Below are 27,205 nucleotides of genomic sequence, written 5' to 3'. Positions count from 1 at the left end.
CTACTCTCACAAATTTAAGCCATTCTATGGGCTTATAACAAGGGAACTTCCTGACAGTTTTGTACATGATCACCACTCTTCCTAGCCAGACTATGGTACCCTGGCACAGCCATGCAGCTAGGTTCATGTAGGGCAGCTTCTTATAGCTCAGTCGTTACAGTCTGAGACTCTTACTCTTCAGGGTCATGGGTTCAAGCCCTACATTGGGCAAAAGATTCCTGCATAGCAGGGGGTTGAACTAGATGACCCCCAGGATCCCTTCCAACTCTACAATTGTATGACTGTGCCCTGGCACCACAAAGGTGGCAAGGTTGAATGAACACTCTGGATAAGTCCCATGGTGAAATGCTCACAAACACCAGATAATAGAACAGATAATTTATGTAATGCAGGTGAAGAATGTTTCTAAAAGAATTAACTGAAGACAAATTAAATAAAATGTGTGAACCCTGGGAACTGCCCCGGCAATATAAGTATATTTGAGCCTCACACAGGTCAATATGCCAACTGATGGATTTCTTTGGACTATGATTTGGATCAAAGGGTCACACAGCAAAAAAAGCTTGTTCCTACATGGTCACTATCATTTGACAGAGTAACTCTAGCAGCGTTTAAGCTCTTATATCTTCATAGGCTCTTCCGAGCAAGCGCTTTCATTTATCCCATCATTCGTTTCGTTCACACAGCGCTCAAGCTAAGGGACAAGAGTAATAAATAGGAGTCAAGATGGAGAGGGAGGAATTTGGTTAGCAGGTCCCGTACCCGGGGCTCGCCACACAACAGCAGCTCGGGATAGCTGAACTCCACACAGCTCTCCTCGGTGGGGTCCTTCAGCACCAACTCCAGGCGAACCGTCTGACGCGGGGGCGACGGCGGCGACTCTTGCCGGCTGCTCTCGAGCTGCAACGGCTGGTTCGACGGAGGCGGCGGCGGCTCTGGCCTTGGCGGCTCACGCTGAGGTGGCAGCAGCGGCTTCGGCGTCTGCTCAGGCCGGCTGACCTCGCGCGGTATAACCGCCGGCTGTAACTCCAGCCGGGAGCAGGACTCGAAGGGCTGCGGTGGAGGCTCTGCTCGGCCACTATCGTGGTGGAGGTGGTGGTGGTGTTGCTGCGGCTGCTCTGGCAGTTTCAGGGCCTCACACACCAATGGCTGCTCCGCCTCGCGACCCCCTCCAGGCTCTCGCTCGAGCACCGGAGTCTCGCCTTCTCGTCGCCTCACGGGTGACAGACTAATTAACGGCACCCGGCGCGGCTCCGCCATCATCTAACCCCCCCACCCCCCCTTCCCACCTGTTCGGTGACCCTCCCTCACCACCCACAACTCCGGCTCCTCCTCCGCCCGTTCCCTCCCCTTAACCGGGTCAGGGTACCTCCCCCCCCCTTCCTCACTAGGATCTCCTCGCTGCTAACACCGCCGCCATCTTGGAGCCCCCCCACGTAAATAGAAGCAGGCTACTAGGGCACGCATGCGCAAAAGCGGGACCGCCACGGACGCGCCGCCGCACGTCACTGTTGTTATTGCTCAGGTTTTCAGGACGTCACCGCGATCGCACGTTGAAGACGCTGGAACCCCGCCCATAGTTGCCTTGGAAATATGCACGCTGCTCTACCGTAAGATTCTTAAAGGGGCAGGAGTCGAACTTCGCTTTGAATGAACGTGGGCTGCTACCCAGGCATCTTCTCTCCCCCCCCGCGATTTAGCTCGTCCGCCACGCCCACGGCTGGAATTTTAAACGGCCCAGAAGCACGGAGCAAGCGCAATGTCGGCAGCAACTTCCGAGAGGATACAACCACGCATGACCATTTCTGACATAAGAACATCTCCTTTTCGTTTCGCAACTACTGTAATGAGAAAGTCGTATACATTTGGGGGTCAGTTCAGATCTTAGTAACTCGTGTATAAGGAAGTGATTATCGAAAGCAGCTCATTGCCAGATACTAATCGTCACGAATAAAAATGTGAATATGGGAAAATACTTGCACATGAATTTTTTGTGATGCAGCTGTTTTAAGTAGATGAAATAGACCTTTGAAGATCTTCCACAACCGTGTTACCTCTTAAGCAATCTCTGCACAACAGCGCCACTGAAGTGCTTTCACTTCTTCACTGGATTTCCGTTGAGACACGTAGAAGAGCAGGTGGAAATTTGGGCTTATCACTCACCTGCAATCTCCCAGGACCAGTTTAATGCACTTTATGAACTCCAAATTCTCAGTGCTGTTCCTATCTCTAGAAACAGTATGATATGTGGCACCCCATATTTTGGAATGAAAAAAAATGTGGCTAACCCTGAGCTTGGGATCCTCATCTACCTCCAAAACGTTTCTGTCCCCAAAGAGCAGACATATTTTGGTGGTGGCAGGCCAAGAAAAACACATTAAAGTAACATAAAAGTCCGACTTGATCAGACCAAAGCCTCATATTACAATGGCCAACCAGATGTTTGTAAAGCAGGATATGAATTTAACAGCCCACTCCCCAGTTGCTGTATTCAGAGGCATACCACCTGCAATACTGGATGTATTACACAGCCATCATAACTAGTCACCACTGATAGCCTTATCCTCCGGGAATTTAATCCCTTTTTAAAGACATCCAAGTTGGTGGCAAATAACAGGTTTAAACTATGTACTACTGTATATGAAGAAGTGCACCCTTTTTTCTGTTCTGAATTCTCCAGCAGTTCAGCTACCCAATCTATTGACTTTTTGCCTAGAAAAAAATAATAATTTATACCTAAAATAGGTTTCCAAATTTCTCAGGACTGCCTAGTTTTCTATTGATTCCCATTTTTCACCAGCCTGTGTATTTCACAGAAAGATGGAGACAGACCAGCCAATTTTGATTCTTGTTTTCAGCAGGCTTTGATGCAAATTTACTCAATTACAAATTTTCAATTGTGTATTTCAGAGTTACAGTTGCAAAGCGCAAACACATTACCTGTAGCTGTACCTTGTATATTTTATATTTAAATTAAGATCCATAATATTAAGTCATAACAACACATACCATACAGTATTCATTTTAGTCACATTCACAAGAAAACAAATTTTCTATTTTTATAAGGTACTTAAACATGCATAATGAGTTACTCTCTAAGTTTATTTCTTTGGGATTTTACCCGAGAATTAAAATTTGGGGCAGATTACAAACATTTTTTTTTTAAAGTTAGAAGCATAAAAATAATTTTGAAGTACATACATAAAAACTGTACAAGTGTGCAATGCATATTTAATGTGTTTTTTTCAATGTCTGTTCTTTTGTGTCTCTTCAAAATCTTGTTTTCAGGAGTAAAATCTGAAAGCAATTCCCCTAATCCATCAAACTAATTGCAAACATTTCAGATTAGCATGTTAATTGTAGATAGCATGAGCTAACAATCTTTCTTAAATCAATTGACAAAACCTCCATGTGGAACCAGATAAAGAAGTGAACAGCATATGATTCAGCTATTCTCTGTAAAAGGTGCCTCACAATATGCAAGAGGCCTCGGTAATTAAAAGTACATCTGAAGTCAAAGACATCCTATCATATATGCTGGGGTTTTGCTACAATTCAGAAATATATTGTTTGTAATGACTGACCAGGGCTCGGATCACACAAAACCAAGCTATGACAATGAGAAAGAACAATAATGCATGTACCCAGAGTGAAAATCACAGCTCCTTTGCTCCTCCCTCTGGTCTTGCTGCTGCAATATCCAGAGTGAGGCCATGATTTGGCTTAGTGTTAACGTACAAACAAGCTCCAAGAGTATTAATATGAAATGCTGAGTATTATTGAGTTAATTTTGTATTTTGCTTTGAGAAATGATACAATGAGACTAGAGTCCATCTGTGTGCAGCACAGGCCAGTTCTTGAACAGTCTCAGTACAGTACCAACACAGTGCATTGTTAAATATACAAAACTAGAACAACCCATGGACTGAAGATAGCATGAACAGTTAAAAACTAGCAATTGCAGTACAAAAAAAAATGGAACTCGGAAGATGTTGCATAACTAAAGTCACATATTCTTCCCACAAATATATGCAATACATACAGTTTAAGTTTAAAAAAGAATTATCAATATAAAAATAAATATCTATTCTGAATATTTTGCATTGTTACAGTCTGCATAATGCTGGTATTAGGCTAGAAGATGCCACAAATATTCCAGTCAGGCACATCACAGATGGCAGTTACTTCTATTATTTTGGTGGTGTTGGTTTACAGGGGCACTCTGTTTTCCTTGGCCCACTTCTTCATTATACGAACTATGTACTCTACCTGCGGGTTACCCGTACTCCTCAAGAGATGTAACACCTCCCTTAGGGTATCTCTGAAGACAGAAAAGACAAAGATGTAAATAAAAATGAGGACAAGTCTGAAAGAGAAAGTGCCACTCAGCAGATGGTAAGAGTTCTGTCATCAAAACAGCGAGTGAAGAAGTTTTCAGCAATTGCCCTTCTTCTCTGCAGCTTCTTAAATGCACTCTGGGCGGTAGAGGCACATGGCTGAAAACTATTCCCCTCCCGGCTCTGCTGATAGAAGCCCTACCACCAGCTGAGCAACACTGTTGGATACCACAAATTTTGTATCCAAATTGCTTTGGAAAGTATGTGTCCCATTGCACAAAAATTGCTTATCCCTGTGTCTCTTTATATTGGCCTTATTGAGGTGAACCTCTAATGTTTAAGCTTTCTTAAAAATGATTATTTACTGCACATTTTTCTTTTTTTATCTCTTGGCAATTCCTCCTTTTATTTCAGTTGTATCGATGTTGTTTTTTCAACAGCAGGACTAAAGGAAGCAGATGAGGCTCCCAATACACAATATATCAGTTATTAGGGCTTTTTAACTGAAAAGGACTGGGCCTTCATCCTTCTGTTCCTATAAACCAGGGTAGAGAACCCAGGGGCGAAATGAGGCCATTTAGGCCTCCCTATCTGGCCCTCATAACCCTACACAGGTCACAACCCTAACTGGCCCAGCTTCACACCCCAAGTGTTTTTGCCTGACTGGGATGTGTCCTTGAGCTCCCTCAATACATTTTGCTTGTCTGAATGGAGGGTGGAAAGGGGTGTGCAAGTGTGTGTAGAAACTATCATACTGTACAAAGGTAAGTTTTACATTTGTTCTGCCCACTTTTGCCCTGGACCCCACCCACCACTAGCACGTAGCCCCCAAAAAGGTTGCCCAGAAGGAATGTGGCCCTCAAGGTGAGAAAGGTTCCCTGCCCCTGCCATAAACATTTAACAGTGAGCTAGAAGAGTGTAAGAATCCAGGACACTGACCCCAAAGTAGTACAGAGAAAATCAGTGTACGTACTTGGGTTCTCTGCCAGCTATGATCATCTGGAAGATGCCCACACAAGCACCCCTTTTGCCTTCCCAGTATTCAGGGTTAGGATCCAATCTTTCCAGAACATCAAAGGCTTTTGCAGAATAGTAAAACTGGCCCATCTGTACAGGAAAGAAAGTTACATGCTCAAGGCACCAATCTTACATCAGAAATATAAAAGAATACAGCCATTCATAAGAACAAATAACAGAAGCCAGTGGAAATTTTCTGATCCCAATCAGGGGATCAGGCACACTCCAATTTTATAAACAGGCAAGTTATGAAAATCATCTTGTGTTAAAACACTACTGTAAAGAAACACTTAAATCATACACAGAAAGGAGCACAATGCCTCCAACTAAATAATCTGCCAATTGCACAAACAGTTCTAAACACTCCTCTAGATCTAGCCGCACTAATGTATTCATCATAATGCTAGTTGACTTGAAAACAGCAGTAAAAGAACAAGCCTAAGTTAAGAAACTTTTATTGGCTTAGCTTGAAATACTTTAGATACCTAGTGAAGCATGCTAGTGAATGAAGTTTGCTTTCCAATTAACACTGTTGTACTTGTTTCTTAAATCTTAGAATTAAAATTTTATATTCACTACTAATATAGGGAATGAATTTTGCTCAGGGGTAAAGTATATGCTTTTGCAGGCAAAATGTTCCAGCTTTCCAAGGGCTGGAAATATTCAGTTCATTAAAAAAATTCAGTAGTCTCTTAGGGGGTAGTAACTGATACTAATAACTACTGATGGGAGGGGAAGAGAGGGAGGCTCACTTTGTAGCAGTCGTTTGCAATTAGTTGCAAAAGGCTGAAAGACTCTCCTGAGGTTTCCATCTTCAGGTACAGCTCCCAGGCTAGTCGTGGTTTCTTATTCATAATGTCTGCAATTAACAAAAAGTTAGAGCTAGTAGAGACATGTCATCACATAGTGTTTGCAAAAGTGGATAAGCATTCTAATCAGCAGTACACGTCTTTATTTCTATCATTCAGGTAAGGTAAAAAGCAATGTAACACACCCATTGCTACCTGCAGTACAAAAAGTCACATTCTAATAATCAGGAGATACGAAAAAGTGTCAGGAAATCCATCCCATGTCTAATTAGCACAGAGGTAACCTGCATAACATTAAGTTTCCATCTGGAAACACAGGACATTCATTCCACTGATCTGTCTGTTCTGCTTAGAAATCACACATTGCCCAAATGTCTATTTAAAGGATGAAAAGGCAACATTTTATAAAGGATTTAACTTTTAAGGATTTTAATTTTTGGCAATGAACTGTTATCTTAATTTATATAAAAGACCAGTGCTTCTACAATTCTGCAATTAGGAGATTCAGATTCTGTGGGACAATGCTCATAAACTATAGACGTATCATGCCTGCCTTGGAATTTGAGCACATGGCAGGCATCTCCTAGTGACAGGCTGAACATTTGAATAGACGAAAAAGGTCTATTAGAAAATTCAGTTAGTAGTCCTCCTGTTTACAACCCCAGTTGCTATTTTCTGCTCTTCTCTATATAATATGTACACAGAAGTTAATACTCCTTGTATTTCTACACTTATTCCAAACAAGTATACACCAGTAGCATTAATTTCTTTTGCCTTATATTGCTCTTTTGTGGTCGTATAAAAACACTGGTCAAACAGATGAATGGTATTCAATTATAAAAGCATTTAGTTGTATATACCCAGTTTAGCATAAGTATCTATTTCATATCATGTCTGTAATTTTAAGGTCCATTTAATAGCAATGCTTATAAGGTTCCCAGAAATATTGGTGCTTTACTATTCTTTGAAAGGAGGCTTATTACTACTGCACTTTAAGAATAAAACTTACAGATAACTGTCCACATAATGATTACTATATATTTACATTGGTATAGCTATTTATGCCTGGTGTGCTCTGGTCCATGGGGTCACGAATAATCGGACACGACTAAACAACAACAGCTATTAAAAAATATAGTGCCCTTACCTAGAGTTACTCGACACCAAACACAGTAGAAACAGTTGACTTTAAAAGCAATTAACACTTATAAGCTATGAACAGCTAACACCACTGCACTTTTACCAATGGCAGAGGATGATACCAATTCATCATTTATTTTGCTACAATATTCTCTAACAGCATTTAATTGTCTGACAATTCTTCACAGAGCTCAGTAACGGAACCAGGATTCTAAAGAGGCAGCTGATTCCATTTTTGAGAGGAATTCAGAGCTCTGCATACATTATTACATCAGTCACTTTGCACAATATTGCTGCACACATAAACATGCACACTCACACTGGAAAACCTCAATTGTATAACTTCCTACTGGCAGAAGCTGCCACTGCAATTTCCGTAACCCCAGTGCTCTTGCCCGCGGACTGTCTTGCCACAGTGGTGCATGCTCTAGTTATCTCCAGCTTGGACTACTGCAATGTGCTCTACGTGGGGCTACCTTTGAAGGTGATCCAGAATCCAAATCCATAAAATAAAATTTCCTAGTTTTGTGCAATTCTTGCCAGCTTCCCCCCACCCCAGCAATGTAACATGTCTAAATTCATCTAGATTATGTATGAAGCTTTTATAGAGATCTGCCTGTCTGAACCTGACTGACTTCCTTACTAAGAAACCAGATAGCATATTCTACTTCTTACTGTGTGTTGGGAGGTCAAAGTTCACCCCTTCCTATGTTTGTGTGGGTAACTGGAAAGTTACAGGGCAGAAAGTAACAGCCCATCCTATTTTAGAAGCCAAGAAAGGTGATGTTTAAGAGACAAACCATCTAAGGGTTCTCTACTGTATTGTACCACCTGTATGTATCACTTTGAACCCAAACTCTGAGCCAAAATATCCTGTTTCATAAAATTATCACAAACTCTCTATGGTTAGCAAGAGCCACGTGGGCTGAATTTCATGCCAGATCTTTTGTCAAGATGGCTGCCTTTTAAAACCCGTAATATGTGAGCATATTTGCTATCAATAGCTAATGAGAACTTCAGATTGCTCTCTCACAAATGTAATTAAGGTAGAGTGCTGCAGGGACCAAACAATTAAATGTTTGGAAATTTAACTGCAGTTGTCTCAGCTGTACTTGTCCCAAAGAACAAGAACAAACAAGATTTTTTACCAGTACTTGTTCTGCCTGCTGAAATATTTTGCAAGTGATACCAAGACACCACCTTTTCCTTGAGTAGACTCCCAACCACTCTTGCTTACTCACAGGCTATGGCAAGATTTACTTTTTGTAGGGCACTTGCCTCTTATAAAGGTATCCAATTATATCTAAAAAATTAATTAAATCCACCCACAAGGTTAAAACAAGTTTAAGGAGAAATAGCAACAGGGCTAATGCAACAAAAAAATCTACATTCTATAACAGGGCAAAGTGACTCACAGCAGCGAGCTAGCCAGCTGAGATAAACAAAATCATTCTTTATCTTCTCATTTTGAATCAACAGGAACACCTGAGGGAGAAACAGAAAAAACAAATGTCTGTTTGCATTAAATATCTGCTGCGTGATATATACCATAAGTATGTGCCTACTTCAAAATACAGATGAATCTCAAATAACAAAACATTCAACAGAATCATTATATAAGAAAGTTTCAAGACCTAAAAAGGCCACAAGTAGGGAAAGTCAGTCTAAGCAGAAGGATAATTAATAGCAGTCATCTAGGCATTATATATTTTTAAAAGTAAAACAGTAAAAGGCTATCCTCAGAGCATATCCATGCTGACCCAGAAGGTAATCAGGAAGTGTGTTCCTTCCTTGCATGTGGTGTTTTTAAAGAAGAAGCTACATACCTCCTCAGCCTCACTAGTATTGCCAGTAGCAGCTTTGGCTTGGGCATAGTTAAAGTTAAAAGTGTCATCATTGTAGAAGTAACTCTGGAAAATAAGTTGTGCACAATAAATAAAAAACATACTTTAAAACTTGATGTACCAGACAATAGAGTAAAAAAAACACAACAAAACACCTTTATAAATAGTAGCTCAAATGGCTTTGTGACTCAGTACATAGATGAAACATTCCACAGCACTGGCCACAATGGATTTGGGGTAAGTTCCAAGCCAGAAATTGCAGGGTGGCAGCTTTCTTTAGTATGCCTTTCTTTCTGGGCATGTTAAATCCTGCTGTGAAAAAACTGCCTCTTTCTCTAAATCTCTACCCAACTCTTCAAAACATTCATGTCTAATTCCATAATTTAGTTCTGTGAGTGCTGAAGATCTCCTTAGAACTATACTACAGTGGTACCTCGGGTTAAGTACTTAATTCGTTCCGGAGGTCCGTACTTAACCTGAAACTGTTCTTAACCTGAAGCACCACTTTAGCTAATGGGGCCTCCTGCTGCTGCTGCGCCGCAGGAGAACAATTTCTGTTCTCATCCTGAAGCAAAGTTCTTAACCTGAAGCACTATTTCTGGGTTAGTGGAGTTTGTAACCTGAAGCATATGTAACCCGAGGTGCCACTGTACTGTACTGTATATTCAAATAGTTTGGGTTCCTTAGTGCAGCAGTCCTGGAAAGTGATAAAACCATTTCAGAACTAAATTGATAAAACAGTGAGTAATTCATGCATGCAGTATTCCTAATTGCTGCAATCCATGAGTATTCTGTACTTAATGTGTACCCACATCCAAAGAGAATTGCATAAGAAATGGCCACTGGTGTCAAAAGCAGGAGAGATATATGATGTACTATGGTTTTCCCTGTAGTGATGTATGGAAGTGAGAGCTGGACCATAAAGAAGCCTGATCACTGAAGAATTGATGCTTTTGAATTATGGTGCTGGAGGAGACTCTTGAAAGTCCCATGGACTGCAAGAAGATCAAACCTCTCCATTCTTAAGGAAATCAGCCCTGAGCGCTCACTGGAAGGACAGATCGTGAAGCTGAGGCTCCAATACTTTGGCCACCTCATGAGAAGAGAAGACTCCCTGGAAAAGACCCTGATGTGGGGAAAGATTGAGGGCACAAGGAGAAGGGGACGACAGAGGACGAGATGTTGGACAGTGTTCTTGAAGCTACTAACATGAGTTTGACCAAACTGCAGGAGACAGTGGAAGACAGGAGTGCCTGGTGTGCTCTGGTCCTTGGGGTCACGAAGAGTCGGACATGACTAAACGACTAAACAACAAATATGCATAATAGGAGATGTAGAATATGTATAGGATTCTAGATTTCTTTCACCCATTTTTATGAATAGGTTACTTTTAGTGTGACAAGATGAAAAATAGGATAAGCAACCTTTAAAAGTTGTATGTAGAAGACAGAATTTCACCAGTCCAACCACACTTGATGAATTTCTCTCTTCTTCCAACAACTATTAAAAGTGCAGCAGCCTGTCTAATTTTTTTTGCCTGGCCACCCTAATTACATTCGCTGCAGCTAGATGTCACATTCACTAATCATGAATTAACCGAATGTACACATGCACCCTCCTCCCCTTGTGCATTCAACTTAATATAGCATTCCCTGGTTTGCCAAAACAGAGTTTTCTGTGACATTCAAACTGAAAAACTGTGATGTGAGCAATCCCTGCAAATTAGGATTGCAAACTAGAGATTGGTTCTGATTTGGCTGGATTGTTTAAGCCAGATTGCCAGTTCAGGTAACATGTCAAATTGTTTTACAGAAATATTTTATTAAGACAGATGCACGAAAGAATGAGACCGCAGGTATGATCCATGATCTGGAATTTCAGGAAATGTGAGGTCAGAATGCATTCACTGTGTACTGTATGGTAAGATACACCCCCTGCCCACATACTCTTGATACAAAGGACAGCCCAGAGCATATTGTCCTAAATGCTATTTCTGCTCATTTGTATAACTGCAGAAGGACAAGGCATTAGTCAGTACACTGAAGCTTGGCCCCATTAAGCATCAATTCTCAGTTATGAGATTTTACCTAGGGTTTCCCACACTTGGAAATATTTTCACAAACAGAAAGCTAGACACTTGCTCTTTAAAATTAAAGTGGAGATTCTTGGGATGCTAAAGTTCTGTGGAGATACTGATTTTGTGCTGTTACTGTGTGATTACTGAATCATAGAAGACATCCTTATTAAATCCCTGTCATATGCGCTTTGGGATAATTCCTTAGATCTTTCACAGATCAACTTTCCTATTTGGTTCTGCCCTTACATAAACATTGCCAAGGTGACCACACCTAAGTGACTAAGAATTTCAGAACGGTAGCAAAATAACAACCACGTAGAAATGGAACTTGATCAAAGCACTTTTTTGCCCACATCCATGCCAAGTACTTGCCCAGGAAAAAGCACTGTTCACCTCCAGTTGTGGGAAAGTCATTTGTGCCGATATCTTTGGCTGTGTGGGAGGTACAAAGCATTTCCCAGACACACTGGTTGGGAACAGAAAGTGGCAGAATGCCAACAGACACCAAGCCTCAGTCAGAATGGAATGTGTAAGCACCAAATTAACTGTATGATCAGATTATGAATCAGGCTTTGTTCAGTGCTACCAGTCTTCAGGTATGTCTCACCAGCTGCTTACTCAAGCACTTTTATTTAATCAGTTCTATATTGTACTCCGTTTTTAGACTCTCTTTGCGGGCCTTTAATTTTTAATTTGCTTCTGTTTTCATCTCTTTCATTCCTTTCTACAACAGCCCAGTTCTCATGTCACAAAACTATAGATAATGGTTTATTCTGAACACAGAAATTGCTCCTGTTTCATTCCTTCCCCCTAGTGCTAGTGGGAGCAGCAAACCATGATCCCTATTTACCTTTCCCCCAACATGTCTATCTTGTCTCTATCATGTCTCCTCCTACTTACTTCTCTAAAGTAAAAAGTCCCAACTGTTGTAACCCTTCCCCATAGGAGAGTTGATCCACACATTTTATCATTTTGGTTGCCCTTTTCTGAACCTGTCCATTTTAATAATTTGTTATTATAGGAATAAATAAGAGAGCCTTTGCAATAGGCTTGGAAGTCCAAACAGTGAGACCTTTCAAAGATGTATTAGGACAACTGTTATTAAAAATAGTAAGTTAAATATCTGGAATTAAGCATGGATAGGTAAGTTTGCACACAGCAGTAAATTATTTAGGGTGGTAAAGTCTCAGTCAGTGGGGGGAGAAAAAGCTCCAAATGTTTTCTTTAAACTGGATAGAATGTCCACAGAACGGCAGATGACATTCAACAGAAGCACAAAATCCTAATTACATACATAGTGGAGTTTAAACTGGAACTTAGAAAAAGAGGGACGACGATTGAATGCTCACTGAAAATGCCAGAAAAATAAGGCCCAAGCACTTGTGAACTTTTACAATGTTAAATGATTTGGGATCAGGTTATCTAAAGTACGGCCTGCACGTACATTTACTTAAGTGTATAAAAAAGCTGAAATAATCACCAAAGTTTCTAAGAGGGGTCTATGACCCTGTCCAAACTCAAAAGTCAGTATCACATGTCATTCTCTCAGGGCTTGACCTATACTTACAAAATGCAGTCATTCATAAAGTGTATATTGCCCTTTCACTGGTGATTTTAAAAAGAATTATTAAGGCATTTTTGTTTTGATCTGCCTTTATTCAATTGATGATGGTTCACTGATAATTTTTCAAAGGGATGTAATGTATATTTTAAGATGTTCCTTTTATATGTTTTATACAACAGTTTTTTATGCTGCCTTATAAGGGCACTTGCCCCAAAGGGCGGAATATGTATTTATATTTTAAAATAAAACTCTCTCAGAAAAGTGATTGAGATAACCATCCCTTCTTTTCACCTCCATTTTTGTGTGTGGCAAGTTTATGCATCACACACAGAAAGTAATACATGCAAAGATTTGTAGGAGACTACCAGCTGATATAAAACGTACTAACCTTCACTGAGTTAAGGTAAATAAGGACATCATCAAATTGCCTGAGCAGAAAGAAACAAGATGCCATGCACTGTCTCCCGGGGATTGTATCTGAAGAACAGAAGTTATATGCACAATTTTTGAGTCTGATTAGTTTATTTCTGAGATAACATAGTCTAGCATCTCTATATATAATAGTCCAGAACCACAATCTGGCTACCAGGTCAGTTTATACTTTGTGGCAAACAAGTCTGCACTCAGGGCTATTTTTCTCAACTTGTCAAATTTATTCTAAGTGTTTTTGATATAGCATATTACACATAGTGGTTTCCAACTCAACTATCAGTCAGGTGTTCTTTCACTATTTCCAAGAGGCGTCCTCTTGTTCTGGGATAGTGGAACTTGCATAAACATTCCCATTTGCATAAAACGTAAGCAATACTTCCACTACACAAGGAAACATCCCAGTGTAAAAATAGTCTTATGCATGGTTGAACCCAGGATTCCTATAAAGGGGGGAAAGAGCAGGCTCTTCCTATGTATTATATTGAAAATATTTTAGAGAAGTAGCCATATTAGTCCACTGCAGTACCTTAAAGAGCTTAGTGTGATATGAACTTTCATAACCTATGCAGATTAGGATGTACAAATTTAAGATCAACCTAAACAATGTACATATGATGATCTGTGAAAATGCAGTCTGCGTGTCGAGTTCCTCAATTCTCCTGTTATGTCTTCTACAACTTTTCTTAATTATGTTAGGAATTTTCTGCTAGCAGGGGATAAGCAAATGTACAGGAATGTATAGAAAAGTCAGGAAAGTGAGCAATATTGTTAAGCAATATTGTTAAGCCATGATCCAAGTAAGGTGAATTAGACATTACAGCGAACTAGACATGAGGCCTCTGTTTTTGGTGGCAGATGTAAGTACAGTGTATATATATGGTTCAGGTCACTAAGACAGAGAAAGATATTAACCATGTTTTTTACTTGACCCAGGTAACAAAATGGTTGCATTCACTGGCAATATTGACATCTGAAGGAATGAGAAAACAGAAAAGTTAAAACATACCACATTCACTGGCAGATCCTCCTACCAGCTGAAAGAACTGCTGAGCAATTTTCAAGTGGTCTCTCTGGAAAAGAAACATTAAATCCATGAAAGTGCTGAGCAATGGGGCAGAGCATAGACAGATCTTTGGAATATGGAGACTGAACTAAATATTACATGCAGATGTTATGTAAAAACAGATAGAGAAACAAAGTTTATTATTATGATTTGGCTTTTAAAATAATAATGTAAGTGTAAAATAATAGAGCTCTTTTAAAATCCACTACAAGAAAACAAAAAGTCATTGTCCAGATAACAGACTTCAGCTAACAATAGAGAATAAAAGGGTTTTAGTACCTTGGTTATCTCCTCATTCACCTGCAGATGCCAAAGGAATTCAGGCAGTATGTGTGGGGGCAATTAACTTAGTCTCTCTGGTTGTCCGTAGACTGGAGAGCCTAAGTTTATTGACTTTCAGAAATATTCAACCTATCACAAAAATGTTACTGTACACAGGATTCCTGTTCAGTGTCCCAGCTATCCAAACTTGCCTTTGTGCAGCATAGTTCATTCCTCCACCATCAAGTCTTTCATTTCCCCCTCCCTCTCCATCAATACTCTGCATTCTGAGGCCACAGAGCACACTCAGTCCTCATGGGAGTGTCTTGGGCTTTGCCTTCTTAAATCCCACTCCCAATATTTTTTCTATTTCTAGAAATTCTGAGGCTCCTCTAAACATGCTGATATCACCCTATAGCATCAACATTAGTGTATATGATGATTCACAATTCCATTTTTTCACTGGCAAATATGTAGGAAATACAAAAGAGCAAGAGGCAAGTTAGTATCAAAATCAACCTGTTAGCTGAATTGCAATGTGTTCTCGTCTACTCCACATTAATTACTGATGTAAAAAAGGTATTGTACTCACTGAGCCCATTTCCTGCCCAAGGACTGCATTCACCACTCCCTTTAGAATATACTCCTAGAGAAAGATTATATAAAATGAGGCAACCATTTACTGAAGCTTTAAAGCAACTTGTGAAGTATTCTGTTCAAACTGCTTTACATAGATTTCTGAATAGCCTGTTTCCATGGTTTCTTAAGTAACTGTATTAAATATATAAACCAAAATCAATCTTGACATGCACAGTTAGTAACTTGCATGAAATAACCAGAGGCTGTAGTTCAGAGAACACATTATAAAAAGGAGGGAAATTATAAACGGGGGGGGGGGGGGAGATCTTCTGCTCAGTTTTCCGGTTCTTCTTTTGGCATTCACTAGCTCTGAACCTAATTTGAAAAGTCTGTCAAATAAATGCTTCTCTTCCTATAAAATACTGTTTCCATTCACTGTCTTTTAGTACAGAACCAGCATAGGTTTTAAGATCTATGTATTTTCCCCTGAAGTTTTAAGCCAATATATTATATGAGAACACATGTTTAAATGGATTAAGATAGTGCATATTGAAACAGTTTTAAAGTTTCGTATGAATATGGAATAAATCTCTAAACTGTAAAAAAAAGAAGACACTGCAATATGTTATTTGTGCTATTCTTGTGCTCCTTAAATATTTTGACAATGTCTTAAGGTTTTGACCAAATGTGTTGTGCGACTCATCCTTTCGTCTCTATCAAACAAAGCGCAAACAATTAAAAGATACGGAGTTAGATCCAGAGTAAGCTATTAACACTTGGTTTCTATTGATTTCAGTGTAATCTAAGGCAAGTCAGGACTACCTTTTCACAATGATTTCTGTGGAAACAGGGCAACTAATGTACTGCACAATCCTAAGCATGTCTACTCAGAAGTAAGACCTATTGAATTCATCAGGACTTACTCCAACTAAGTGAGGTTAGGATTGCAACTTTAGTCTGGACCCAATCATAGTTTTAAAAATGGATGAAGATCTGCATGCCTGTTTCGTTTTGATCCAAGAATGATATACTTTATGTCCAAATAAAGTAAACAGATTCAAGTATCTTCTTTTAGGAAGGTGTTCCACTCTATGACAGAGCCTATCCCAGATGACCATGTCTTCCATTATATGTATAATCATATCCAAAAGGTTCCTTTTACCTGAGGGGTTGTAGGTTCCAGGTCTTTAATCAGATTGTAGGCTTCCTGCACATCATCTGAAAGAACACATTACAGTGCATATTGTATTTTCCATGTCACCTTCCCACATCATAATTCATCTTTCCATAAAGGCATTCAAAAACAAAGGATGAAAAGGAACCATAAACTGCAACAAATGTGTACTTGCTGATTATACATTTATTTAGTCTTTATAACAAACATGGGTTAAGTCATTTTTTTATTTTCTGCTATTTTTCAGAGCAAAGGTCTTTTTTTATAAAATGGACTAGCAGATGCCTTCTGAACAGTACAGGGGCAAGATAAAAAAAAATTGCATTCTTTTCTCTCATACATTTATTCATCCTGTGAGGATGGGACAGGAAGAGGGCTAACAGCCTGTGACTGAGCTTCACCTAAGAAGAATTTTTGATGCTAAAACGTTGACACTAAATAATGCAACCTTTTGGGAAAATAGACTAATGCTGCAATCCTAAATCCACTTACCTGGGAGTAAGCCCTACTTACTTCTGAATACATATGCTCAGAATTGCATGGTAAGATTTTGAAGAACTGTATTTTGACTCAAGATGTTAGAAATTGGGCTTTTTCTGCTAATTAAAACATTTATTCAGATGTATAACTCACACAAATCAAGAACTGGAATTACACTTAATTTAGGCAGAGTTTTTTTTTTTACTAAAAGTGTTTTTTTTTTACTACAAACATTTAGCATCACAACAAAGAAGATGTTACAGATTCTCCCAATGAATATGCCTAGGTTGCAGTTTATGGGAAACAATGTTGCAAAAACAGATCTCACATTGTATGGCGTTTTGCATAGAGGAGTGAGGAGCAGACAGATGCCATGTAGCTTCCTTGTCTCAGGTGTGCTTATTTAAGTCCTTATAAAACCTCTGTATGGAAGTACAGTTGCAAAGCCATCTTCTGATGGCTCAGCTGCCGCTAACTGCAACCAAGCACACAGCTCTTATTTCATAGCAATTTCAGGAAAATGAAATGTTCCACTAGCAAAAGAATATCTTCTTGGGCTGATCTATTTTTTCAGTCATTCACAGCCGTCTTTTTTCACAAGCTAGGAATCAAAGCAATTTATTTAATTGTAAAAAGTTACCAACCTATATGCCAGTCCTCAAAACAAAGACCCCCTTGTACCCTATGTGGAGGAAAAGAATCACTTTAAGGGACAAAAGTCAAAATCCAGAAGATGTGCTTACCTTGCCGAAGGTAGTAGATTACTAAATTCAATCTGGCTTCAGGAATGACATCAACCAGGGGAGGCAGTACTTGGAGAGACCCCTCCCCTCCTCGGAATACAACCTGCAGAAGAAAGTCGCCACTGCATTAGTACAGCAGCAAGCAACCTGCAGTGAACCATCTTGCAGTGGTACCTTGGTTTAAGAACAGCCCTGTTTACGAACTATTCAATTTAAGAACTCCGCAAAACTAGAAGTAGTGTCCTGGTTTGAGAACTTTACCTCGGTCTAAGAACGGAATCTGAACGGTGGAAGAGCAGTGGTGGCGCAAGGCCTCATTAGGGAAAGCATGCCTTGGTTTAAGAATGGTTTCAGTTTAAGTACAGACTTCTGGAACGGATTAAGTTCGTAAACCGAGGTTCCACTGTACATGCATTTTAAAATGTTTATTAAACTAAGAGGCAACAAGCTTCTGGTGAATTATGAATGTGTCATATTTTCTGCTTTTGAATTTTACAAGTTAAATATTTACTCCACCACTAAAGTTCAACAATTCATGCATCATGAAAATACCAATTCCTGCACAGCTCAAAACGATTATCTTTATTTTTGTACACGACATCTTAGTTTCATAGACAAATATTCCAAAATAAGTTATTGGGGTGGGCCTAGGGGGTGGGGAAAGAAACAGAGGGAAAGATGACGAAGATAAAGATTGAATACGAGCAAATGCGGTTAGTTGTGCATACTTAGAAACTTGTCTAAGGAGAGTCTTTATAGATAACAAAACCTTTTCACAGCTGGGGTTAGTTATGCACAATTGAACATGGGGAAACAACTGGAAGAGAGGACTAGGTTTACAGACTACTTGCACCTCACACAATACTTTCTTGGGCCAGCCAACAAGACATTCTTTTGAATGCAGCCTATAACTTCATAAAAATTATGCAAGCTAGTTACTTTCATAATTGTTACTCACCAAATTGTGTTTAATGAGTTCCTTAGCAAACTCAAACGATGTTGAAGCACTGTCCATCAAGCTCTTAAGCTCTGCCTTAATTTTTTAAAGAAATTGCAAAACAGTGAGTGGAAGAACAGAACACACAATCAACAGAAGTAGCCATTGACACTACTCAAAAAAATATCAGAGCCAGTTTGAGAATTTTTTTGGGGGGAGGGCTTGCACAAAAATGCTCTCAACATCCCCTCCCAAGTTGCCCCACCTCTTCTTTACGGCTGCCCATTCACTTGCCCTCTCCTGTTGAACCTAATCTGCACCACTGCCCAGAGGGAGAACAAAGCTAGCAGAAATTGCTGCTCCTTCTCCTTGCCCCGGTCACTGCTCACTTGCCTTGAGATCCCCACCTTGCAGGGGATTGGACAAGATGACCCTCAGGAAACCCTTCCAACTCTACAATTCTATGATTCTAGGGCAAGCAGAGCCATGAGGTTCCAGGAGTTAGCCATGAAGTGCCTCTTTTGGACAATGTGCCTCAACAGGTGCCAAATGATGCCAACCCTCTGAAAGTGGTCGTGCATCTTATATTGTGGACCTGAACTGCCACATGACTAATTCATTTGAAGTGACACCAGCATAACTAGAAACACATACATATAATCAGACAGACCACATACTGAGGTACAAAGCATAAAGTTAGAGCTTCTCTACAGAAACTGAAATATTACTTCAAAACTGAAACTTGCATGAAGGAGATTATGACTTTAGTGAGAAAAACATTTTAACAAAATACCTCAGCAGCCTTCCCATTGTAGAGTCGGAAATGATTACAAGCCTTTAAGTTAAGAGCAATGGTGCTATCAGGAACTTGCTGAAGGTAAACAGCTAGCACCTCTTGTGAAACATCATAATAATCCAGTTTGTAGTAGCACAAGGCAACATATACATTGAGAGCCAGGAATTCCCTGCAAGACATCAAAGTTCAAGACATCAAAGTTTATTCATTTAACTACATTCAGTGGCAGAAAATTCACCTAAAGCAGAATGCTCCTAAATGGAAATGTGCAAATAATACAGCACATGTGTATTCTCAATATATGTTCTATCATCGGCAGAATGGCAATGCCTTTTGCTATGAACAATAGTGTGTGCATGGAAGGATTAGAAAAGAGTTTCCTGAAACTACAAGCAACAACCCAAATGGGATCACTAAGACCTATGCCTTGAATACTGAGCATATTTTAAGACATCTATGAAGAAATGCAACTGTTGAGTCACTTTATGTATATGCTTAATTATAAGATGGTTACTTTCTGTTAAATACAGGGTTATTCAGAGGCTGTGCTTGTCAGGGAATTCAACAGGTGAGCCCAGGAAACTAACACCCAAAGGTGGTGGAGAAGAAACCTACCGTATTTTTCGCCCTATAGGACGCACTGTCCCATAAGGCGCACCTAGTTGCCCCCAGAACAGGCAACTCTCTGCAAGCCGCAGGAGCCCAGCGCCGGGCACCCGCGCCTTGCGGAGAGCCGCACGAAGCCTGCAGAACGAGAGGGGTTGGTGCGCACCGACCCCTCTCACTCTCCAGGCTTCAGCGAAAGCCTGCATTCGCCCCATAGGACGCACACACATTTCCCCTTCATTTTTGGAGGGGGAAAAGTGCGTCCTATGGGGCGAAAAATACGGTAGTTACAATGGGAATCAGAAACTTAGGAAAACTCGACAGCTCTTCTGTTTGGCTAAAAGGTTGGAAGGTGGAATATGGTCTATAACTGAAGCTGGCCAGCAGGCTCAGAAAGTCACAGCTAGAAATCAGAAGAAAGAAGCTATGACAGAAAGTGTTGCAGCAAACCTAAATTCCACAAGAAAGAAGATGAAAACTGCAGTGCAGAAGGACAAGGACAGCAGCAGAGAACCTCTGGAATGCAACCATGCCCACCTGTCAGTCACCTGACATTGTATGACATCAGGCACTGAGATCTGTAATCTCCAAACTCTGTTATCTTTTATATAAGAACTAATTGCTAATATAAGGAATCTGTGATCTCTGATCTTAGTGCTAAGTAATTTCATCCAAATTACTCTGGGAGGTCACAGGAAAATTTAAATCTTACTACTGGATCCCATTGGCCCAATGTTGTGGGTTGTACTATAGTGAATTTAAAATAAGAAGCAAGAATCTCAGAGTATAACTCTAACTGTTAGAAAGGGATACACTAAAACGTAGCCCTTCTCCATCAATAAAATGTCCAAAGAGTAGAGAGAATGACAGAATGGGAAAGAAAAATATATCCAACCTGTTATCAAGAAGTATACGTTTGTATATATCAATAGCCTCTTGGTAATGAGACCGCATATAGTGGATAGATGCTAGGCTTAGCTGATCTTCTGTTATGTCTTGCAGATTCTGGTGAAAGCTCATTAATTTCTTCTCATCACCAAACTATATGGGAAATAAGAACTAGTATTACACAGATGTGGGACATACTACATACACACTAATAAATACAGCTGGCAGTAAGCAACTACTCTTTATCCTAGTAAATTAGCTCTCAAAAGTTACTTGCCCTTTTTTAACTAGTCTGCTGGAAGTTAGAAGAAGGGGGATGGAACTCTCTATTGTGCTTCCAGTGGCTTGCTGTATCTCTATGCTGGGTGCAGAGGACAGGGCTTCTCTCCTCTGGTCGCCCACTTGCTTTTCGTGCTTGCCATAGAATAAGGGCACACTTCTCTCCTAGCCCTCTCACTCACCTACATGGAATTTCATGCATTCATCTGTACACAATTCCTTGTTGCCTATGGCTATCAGACAAGTGATTAAACAAAAGGCTTCTCTATACATATTTTCAGGTCTCTACCATCTCCACCCCATATTTCCCTAAGATACCACTTCTCTTTCCACTGAGTATAGCCTTCCAACAGGTAGCTTATCCCTTAGCTCTCTTTCTTCTTGGGTCTTCTTACCACTCCGCTTCTGGGCTTTCATCCTCTGTGCCTACCCAGCCTCTATCTCTGCCCTACCTTTCTGCACCTAGACAAGTCGGGCAGGATTCTCATTCAAACTAGTACTATTTGAAGATGGGGGAAGGTAGGGTCTGAGTTTCAGAATACCTCCAAGTACAAAATACTACTTGCCTCTGCATGGTTTTGTTTCCTACATACCTTGTGTGCTAGATGGAATAATAGGCGATTCTGAAGTCTACTTTTGGGTGCTGAAAGAAAATCCGAAAAGAGCATTAAAACAAAATTTAATGCCAACACTTGGAGCAGTTCAGGGTTTGTAAATATTCATGACTAACACAATGAATTTGCTCAGGTGCACCACCTTAACAACACAAATTTGTACATTTTAACTTGGTTGTACTTACTCCGAGATAAATATATATAATATTATAGCATCTTACCTTTCAAGGCTGCTTGTTCAGCTTGTGTATACATTCCCAAGAAGAAGTAAGTGCATGCTAGATTCACCCAAACATCAGGGTTGCACTCAGATCGCTTTGTCAGCTCTTCATATTCCTGAAACAAGTAACAGTTTTTGATATACTGCTGCCATAACCATCAAACAGAAATTATAAATTTTATTTTGAGTTTTAAGCCATCTTGAGAATTTATACATATTCTTAGTAATTCAATCAATCTGTACCAACAATGTTGCTCTTTGCTTCTAGTGTATTATCAAGCAAGATGTACTACTAACACTTAGGGAACATGTTGTATAAATATTAAATGTTTCATGTTTATTTTTTCAGGAATCCTTACAGCAATGCAGATCAGTGTTATTACCTCTGAATTGCAGAGGGAGTTTAAAGACATACATTCCCAGTGCTGACCCGCTTAACTACAATACACTGGTTCTCAGCCATGCCACCAGTTAAACTGACCACTTTCAACTGACCAAGATCCTCCAAGGCAAGTTCAAGAGTTACTCTTTATTTCCACACTAAATTTTAACCCAGAAAAAAAGACTATGCAGGTCTTTAATTAACAGGTTGGCATTACAACTGTGTTCAATGTGACAGAGTTTAAAGTTGCTTACTACTTCTAAATATGGGACGCGGGTGGCGCTGTGGGCTAAAGCCTCAACGCCTAGGGCTTGCCGATCGAAAGGTCGGCGGTTCGAATCCCCGCGGCGGGGTGCGCTCCCGCTGCTCGGTCCCAGCGCCTGCCCACCTAGCAGTTCGAAAGCACCCCCGGGGGCAAATAGATAAATAGGTACCGCTTACCAGCGGGAAGGTAAACGGCGTTCCGTGTGCGGCTCTGGCTCGCCAGAGCAGCGTTGTCACGCTGGCCACGTGACCCGGAAGTGTCCCCGGACAGCGCTGGCCCCCGGCCAATAGATGTGAGATGGGCGCACAAACCCCAGAGTCTGTCAAGACTGGCCCGTTTGGGCAGGGGTACCTTTACCTTTACTACTTCTAAATTATGAGTGCAACAGTGCCAATGACTGTGTAGACCATAAGCCAGAGCTGAAAGAAGTTGAAAGAAAATTGGGATACTGGGCACAAAAAGAGATAGGCTGTTTGGGAGAGATAAACACAATTTCTCATCCAGCTCCTGATCTCTTAACCATAAAGGGTTACATATATACCAGTTTTTACATTAGATGGGGACATGGAAGAACTCACCAATTTCAAGCTATCCCAAATAAAGTTTTTTAAAAATGTGCTTTGAAAAATCAAAATTAAATGTGCTGCCTTATGGGGAAAGAAATATAAACACAATTCTTTTTACACCAAGACATATTTTCCTTTACAAAAACATAGACTTTTGGAAAATAGCAACAGCAAACTGACAATACCTAACCCTATTAATTGTGCAGTATGTAAGTCAAATAAATAAATAATCCTGCCTTTCCCATCCTCATGCCTCTCAGATTCACTAGTTCATAAACACGCATAATCCAGTGTGAGGATATACCATTCTGTTTCAAGACTTATAGTACAATGGCATGCCCTCTTTTTGCTGAACTGCTCTAGGACAGGTCTCTTTCCACTCCCATCTGTTTTTTATATTAAGACAATATCCCCCTTCCTTCCAAAAGGAAGCAGGATTTCCTCACCTCACCTCCAGTGCTCTCTTGTAGTCACCCAGATGAAAAGCACAATATCCAATCCAGAGGTCTGCATCTTCATCTTGTTCCCCAACATGACGCTTAAACTTCCAGAAGGAAAACATTAAGATTAAAATGATGCCCAAACACGGAAACTTTCATATGAAAGTTATTCCTAAAAGTAATTTTATGCTGGCAACTTTCTAGAATGAAACCACATGATACAAATATGTAATGGTACATATGATACAAATATGTAATGGTTGACATTTTCAAGGGTTTTAACCTGGCTAACCTTCAAAAGCCTTAAGTGTTTATGACATACGGTATTTTTCGTCCCATAGGACGCTCCGTCCCATAGAACGCACCTAGTTTTTTGGGGGGGAAATAAAGGAAATTCCCCCCTTTATTTCACGCCAAAAACCAGGTCTGGGAAACCGAACCAGGTCGAGGAACCGCGGGATGGCGGCGCTGCGCCTCCCTGCTGTCCCCCAAGCTTGTGGGGCTGGCTGATGTCTGCCCGGCGCGAGGGGCGCTCTGCTTCAGGGCGCTCCCTGTGCCAGGCGGCAGGCTGCTATCCGCAGTGTGGGGAGCCCTGCGGGGAACTCCTGCAGGGTTCCCCACGCTGCGGATGTCTGCCCGGCGCGAGGGACGCTCTGCTTCAGGGCGCCCAGGGCTCCGGGAAGCAGGCTGCTATCCGCAGCCTAGACATCCCTGCAGGAACTCCCACAGGGCTGCCTAGGCTGCAGATGTCTTCCTGAAGCCTGGAGAGCGAGAGGGGTCGGTGCGCACCGACCCCTCTCGCTCTCCAAGCTTCAGCGAAAGCCTGCATTCGCCCCATAGGACGCACCCAGATTTCCCCTTCATTTTTGGAGGGGAACAAGTGTGTCCTATAGGGTGAAAAATACGGTACATAAATGTGATGAGGAGGCTGGAGACAAGTAACATACAGTAACTTGTTTTTAAAATACTTTGATAGCTGGTTTTCCCAACTTAACTCTGTGCCTTTAACAACTTGATAAGCAGAAATTCATTGATTGGTCACAGCATCGCCAGTACCAAAACCAAACTACAAGTAGCCATTAAAGCTACAGTGCCTAGTGCATATGGGGAAAAGATTCCTGCATTGCAGGGGGTTGAGCTAGATGACCCTTGGGGTCCCTTCCAAATCTACAATTCTATGATTCATCAGAGAACCACAAAGGCTATACGCCTATGCCTTACTGTAGAACAGACCTCCTTCAAAACAGAAACTTTAGTATTTAGACCAGGGGTGGAAGAACCACAGGCCCAGAGCAAAATGTGGCCCTCAATGCTTCTCTTTCCAACACTCAGTACTCTCTCCAGACAATGCCTCCTCCTTAGGCCACACCCCTCACTGTTCCTCTTCCATGGCCTCCTTGGCTGCTTTTCCTGGCAAGGGTGTGTCTTTAAACTGTGATAATACCTTTTGCTCGCCTTGTTGGACAATACAGAGACAGCTGTGCGTGTGTTTTTATAGAAGGGAACAGGATAGTAGCAGAGGAAATGGTGGGGCTGTCACTGTCCTGAGCACACCCCGCCCAAATGAAGACAAGCAATTTGAAGTTTGGTTCTTTAGTGGCAAAGCACTCAATTACATCAGCTCCTGAGGTGCAAGGGATATACACCTCACTCCTGCTGATTAGCTAACTAGGGATCTGCTTCTTCCAACTTATGCTCCAACCTGGATAGTTGGAGCAACAGCGTGACCACAGCCCTTCCAACTCACTTAAACCCCATCTGGTGTGATGTCTGCAAGCAACTAGCAACTTCTCCTGTGTGGCAGCTCCACCTGCTCCTGTCACTTTAAGCCCCAACTTGTCCTTGGGAGACAGCAGGGGAGAGATAGCAGAAGTCTCTCTGGGACTGTCTCTTCCACCTCCGAGTCTTCCTGCAACTCTGTCCTGGCCTCCTCTCTTCCTGTCTCTGGCTGACACAGAGCCCCACAAATTGTTGGCCCTTCCACTGGATCATCCTCCTGCTCCCCTGCCTCTTCTGCCCATCTCTCGGACTGCTGCCTGTCCCTAATAGCCACTCACCTGATGTCCCTCCAGCTGCATCACTGCTGCATACTGAGACAGAGAAGGGGGTGAGGTGACAGCAAGATTGGCATGGTGCAAACGTGCTGGCAGGGCACAATCTGTATGTACAATGCCAAGCTTGCCCCTCCCCCTTTCTATCCTGTTATGCGGCAGCAAAGCAACTGGAGACCAAGTAAGCAGGGCAGCTCCACCACACCATCTACTACTGCCAGAGAAACATCTGACTTTTGCGTGGCTTGTAACCTACTATACAAATGTATGCATCACATCCATTGCCCTACCTGTGTTTTTTCTTTTGCCTCCTGCCATGGCTGCTATTGGCATATCCCACCACCCTCAAATGCTATCCACGAAGGACTGGAAAAAGTTCCCCACCCTGATTTGGACATTAGAAAATGAATCAGTCGGCATAAAACTCTTGCTTTAAATCAGGCATAGGCAATCTCGGGGCCCCCAGGTGTTTTGGGACTACAACTCCCATCATGCCTAGCTAACAGGACCAGTGGTCACGGATGATGGGAGCTGCAGTCCCAAAACATCTGTTGGGCCAAGTTTGCCTATGCCTGCTTTAAATGAATATAAGTATGCAAGTGTTCATAGGCAAACTCTTTATACTGTAATCCATTTTGCTCATCCCCCTGTGGTTTCCTGTGTGGAGAACATTAGATTTCTTGTCCTCATTCCACAGCCTTTGGAGTATCAGCATTTCACACACTTAACATCCTAACTGTATCAGGATGGTGAACAAGTACTTAAGTGTAGTTACAGATAGGTAGTCGTGTTGGTCTGCCATAGTCAAAATAAAAAAATTCCTTCCAGTAGCACCTTAAAGACCAACTAAGTTAGTTCTTGGTATGAGCTTTCGTGTGCATGCACACTTCTTCAGATATTATTATTATTAGTACTTAAGTGTATAAGCAATCTTCTGGAAGTGGTGCCAGGTGCAATTCTGTGCAGTGGTCAAACTTCACCTCCTAGACCTCACAAAGCAGGAAAAATAAAAGCAGGCTGAGAATAAAGGAGCACTGAGGCTCTCCACTCTCCCTCTGTGGGAATCAAAGGCCGGAACAGGAGGGTGAATGTTAAGGCCCCTTATTTCCAAGGCATTAACTCCCACTGGCCATAAGGCTACCATCAGCCCTGAGCCCATCCCCACGAACAACCCAGCGCCGTCTCTGTCGGTTCTTGGCGCAAGGTCCGCATTTTCCAAGCCGTGCCCCTGGTACCTCCAGTAGGGCGATGGCCCCAGTGAAGTCCCGCTGGGTCAGCAGCTCCTCCAGCTGCGGGATTCGCTTGCCTTTCTTTTTGCGCTTGTCAGCGGACTGAGAGCCGCCCCCGACGGCGGGCTTGAGCCGCGAGAGCATCTACAAAAGGGCGGAGGGGAGGGAAGAAAGAGCAGAGATAGGTGAGGGGGGGGCGGGATGAGGCTCCGCTAGTCGTCGTCCCCCCCCGCCCCCCACTCCCCAATTTTCCGAGGAGCCCCTTAAAACATCCCTGCCCCTCACCATTTTGCCCGCAGGCCTAATCCGCAACCACTACAACCCGCGGCTGCTTTACTGTTTCGCCAAGGACTCTGTTCCCCTGGCAACCGCGCGGGCGGGCGGTAGCTAGGGAAGGGGAATCTGGACAGGG

At 41.6% G+C, this 27,205-nt stretch overlaps 2 protein-coding genes across 4 annotated transcripts in view; both read right to left on the bottom strand.

Annotated features, from left to right (window-relative positions):
• UBN2 (ubinuclein 2) overlaps nt 1–2,701 on the bottom strand; it is a 41,310-nt gene extending 38,609 nt beyond the window's left edge. Inside the window, exon 1 of one of the 2 annotated variants that reach the window (XR_014223963.1) lies at nt 763–2,701. Coding sequence is in view for 1 of the 2 variants with exons in the window: in XM_082239991.1 (XP_082096117.1) it covers nt 763–1,263 (501 nt within the window). In the remaining variant the exon portion in view is untranslated. The remainder of the gene's footprint in view (nt 1–762) is intronic. The other variant, XM_082239991.1, reaches the window with a different exon arrangement.
• Nucleotides 2,702–3,084: 383 nt separating this feature from the next.
• Nucleotides 3,085–27,205, bottom strand: IFT56 (intraflagellar transport 56). 2 transcript variants are annotated; one of them, XM_082240006.1, is made up of 18 exons: nt 27,079–27,205; nt 26,800–26,937; nt 23,525–23,617; nt 21,862–21,976; nt 21,620–21,669; nt 20,755–20,900; nt 19,251–19,422; nt 18,479–18,553; nt 17,521–17,623; nt 16,286–16,341; nt 15,137–15,190; nt 14,227–14,290; nt 13,177–13,265; nt 9,130–9,213; nt 8,719–8,788; nt 6,107–6,213; nt 5,311–5,444; nt 3,085–4,321 (listed from the first exon to the last, which is right to left on the bottom strand). In XM_082240006.1, the coding sequence occupies exons 1-18, from the start codon at nt 27,079–27,081 to the stop codon at nt 4,210–4,212; spliced, it is 1,665 nt and encodes a 554-aa protein (XP_082096132.1). In that variant the 5' UTR covers nt 27,082–27,205; the 3' UTR covers nt 3,085–4,209. The 2 variants fall into 2 exon arrangements, with proteins under 2 accessions (XP_082096132.1, XP_082096133.1); XM_082240007.1 differs by lacking the exons at nt 26,800–26,937; nt 27,079–27,205 and having other exon boundaries at nt 23,520–23,615.

Source organism: Podarcis vaucheri (genome assembly GCF_965113315.1).
Source record: "Podarcis vaucheri genome assembly, chromosome: 10".
NCBI classification, from domain to species: domain Eukaryota; kingdom Metazoa; phylum Chordata; class Lepidosauria; order Squamata; family Lacertidae; genus Podarcis; species Podarcis vaucheri.
Note: the sequence above shows the minus strand (reverse complement) of the source record. Positions and strands in the feature narration are given on the sequence as shown.

What these genes read in the sequence shown, in the direction of transcription:
- IFT56 (XM_082240006.1), bottom strand. An exon ending in TATTCCATCTAGCACACAAG is followed by an intron (nt 20,901 to 21,619) that starts GTATGTAGGAAA and finishes TTTCCCATATAG; the next exon opens with TTTGGTGATGAGAAGAAATT. An exon ending in TTGGGCAGGAAATGGGCTCA is followed by an intron (nt 14,291 to 15,136) that starts GTGAGTACAATA and finishes TTTCTTTTCCAG; the next exon opens with AGAGACCACTTGAAAATTGC.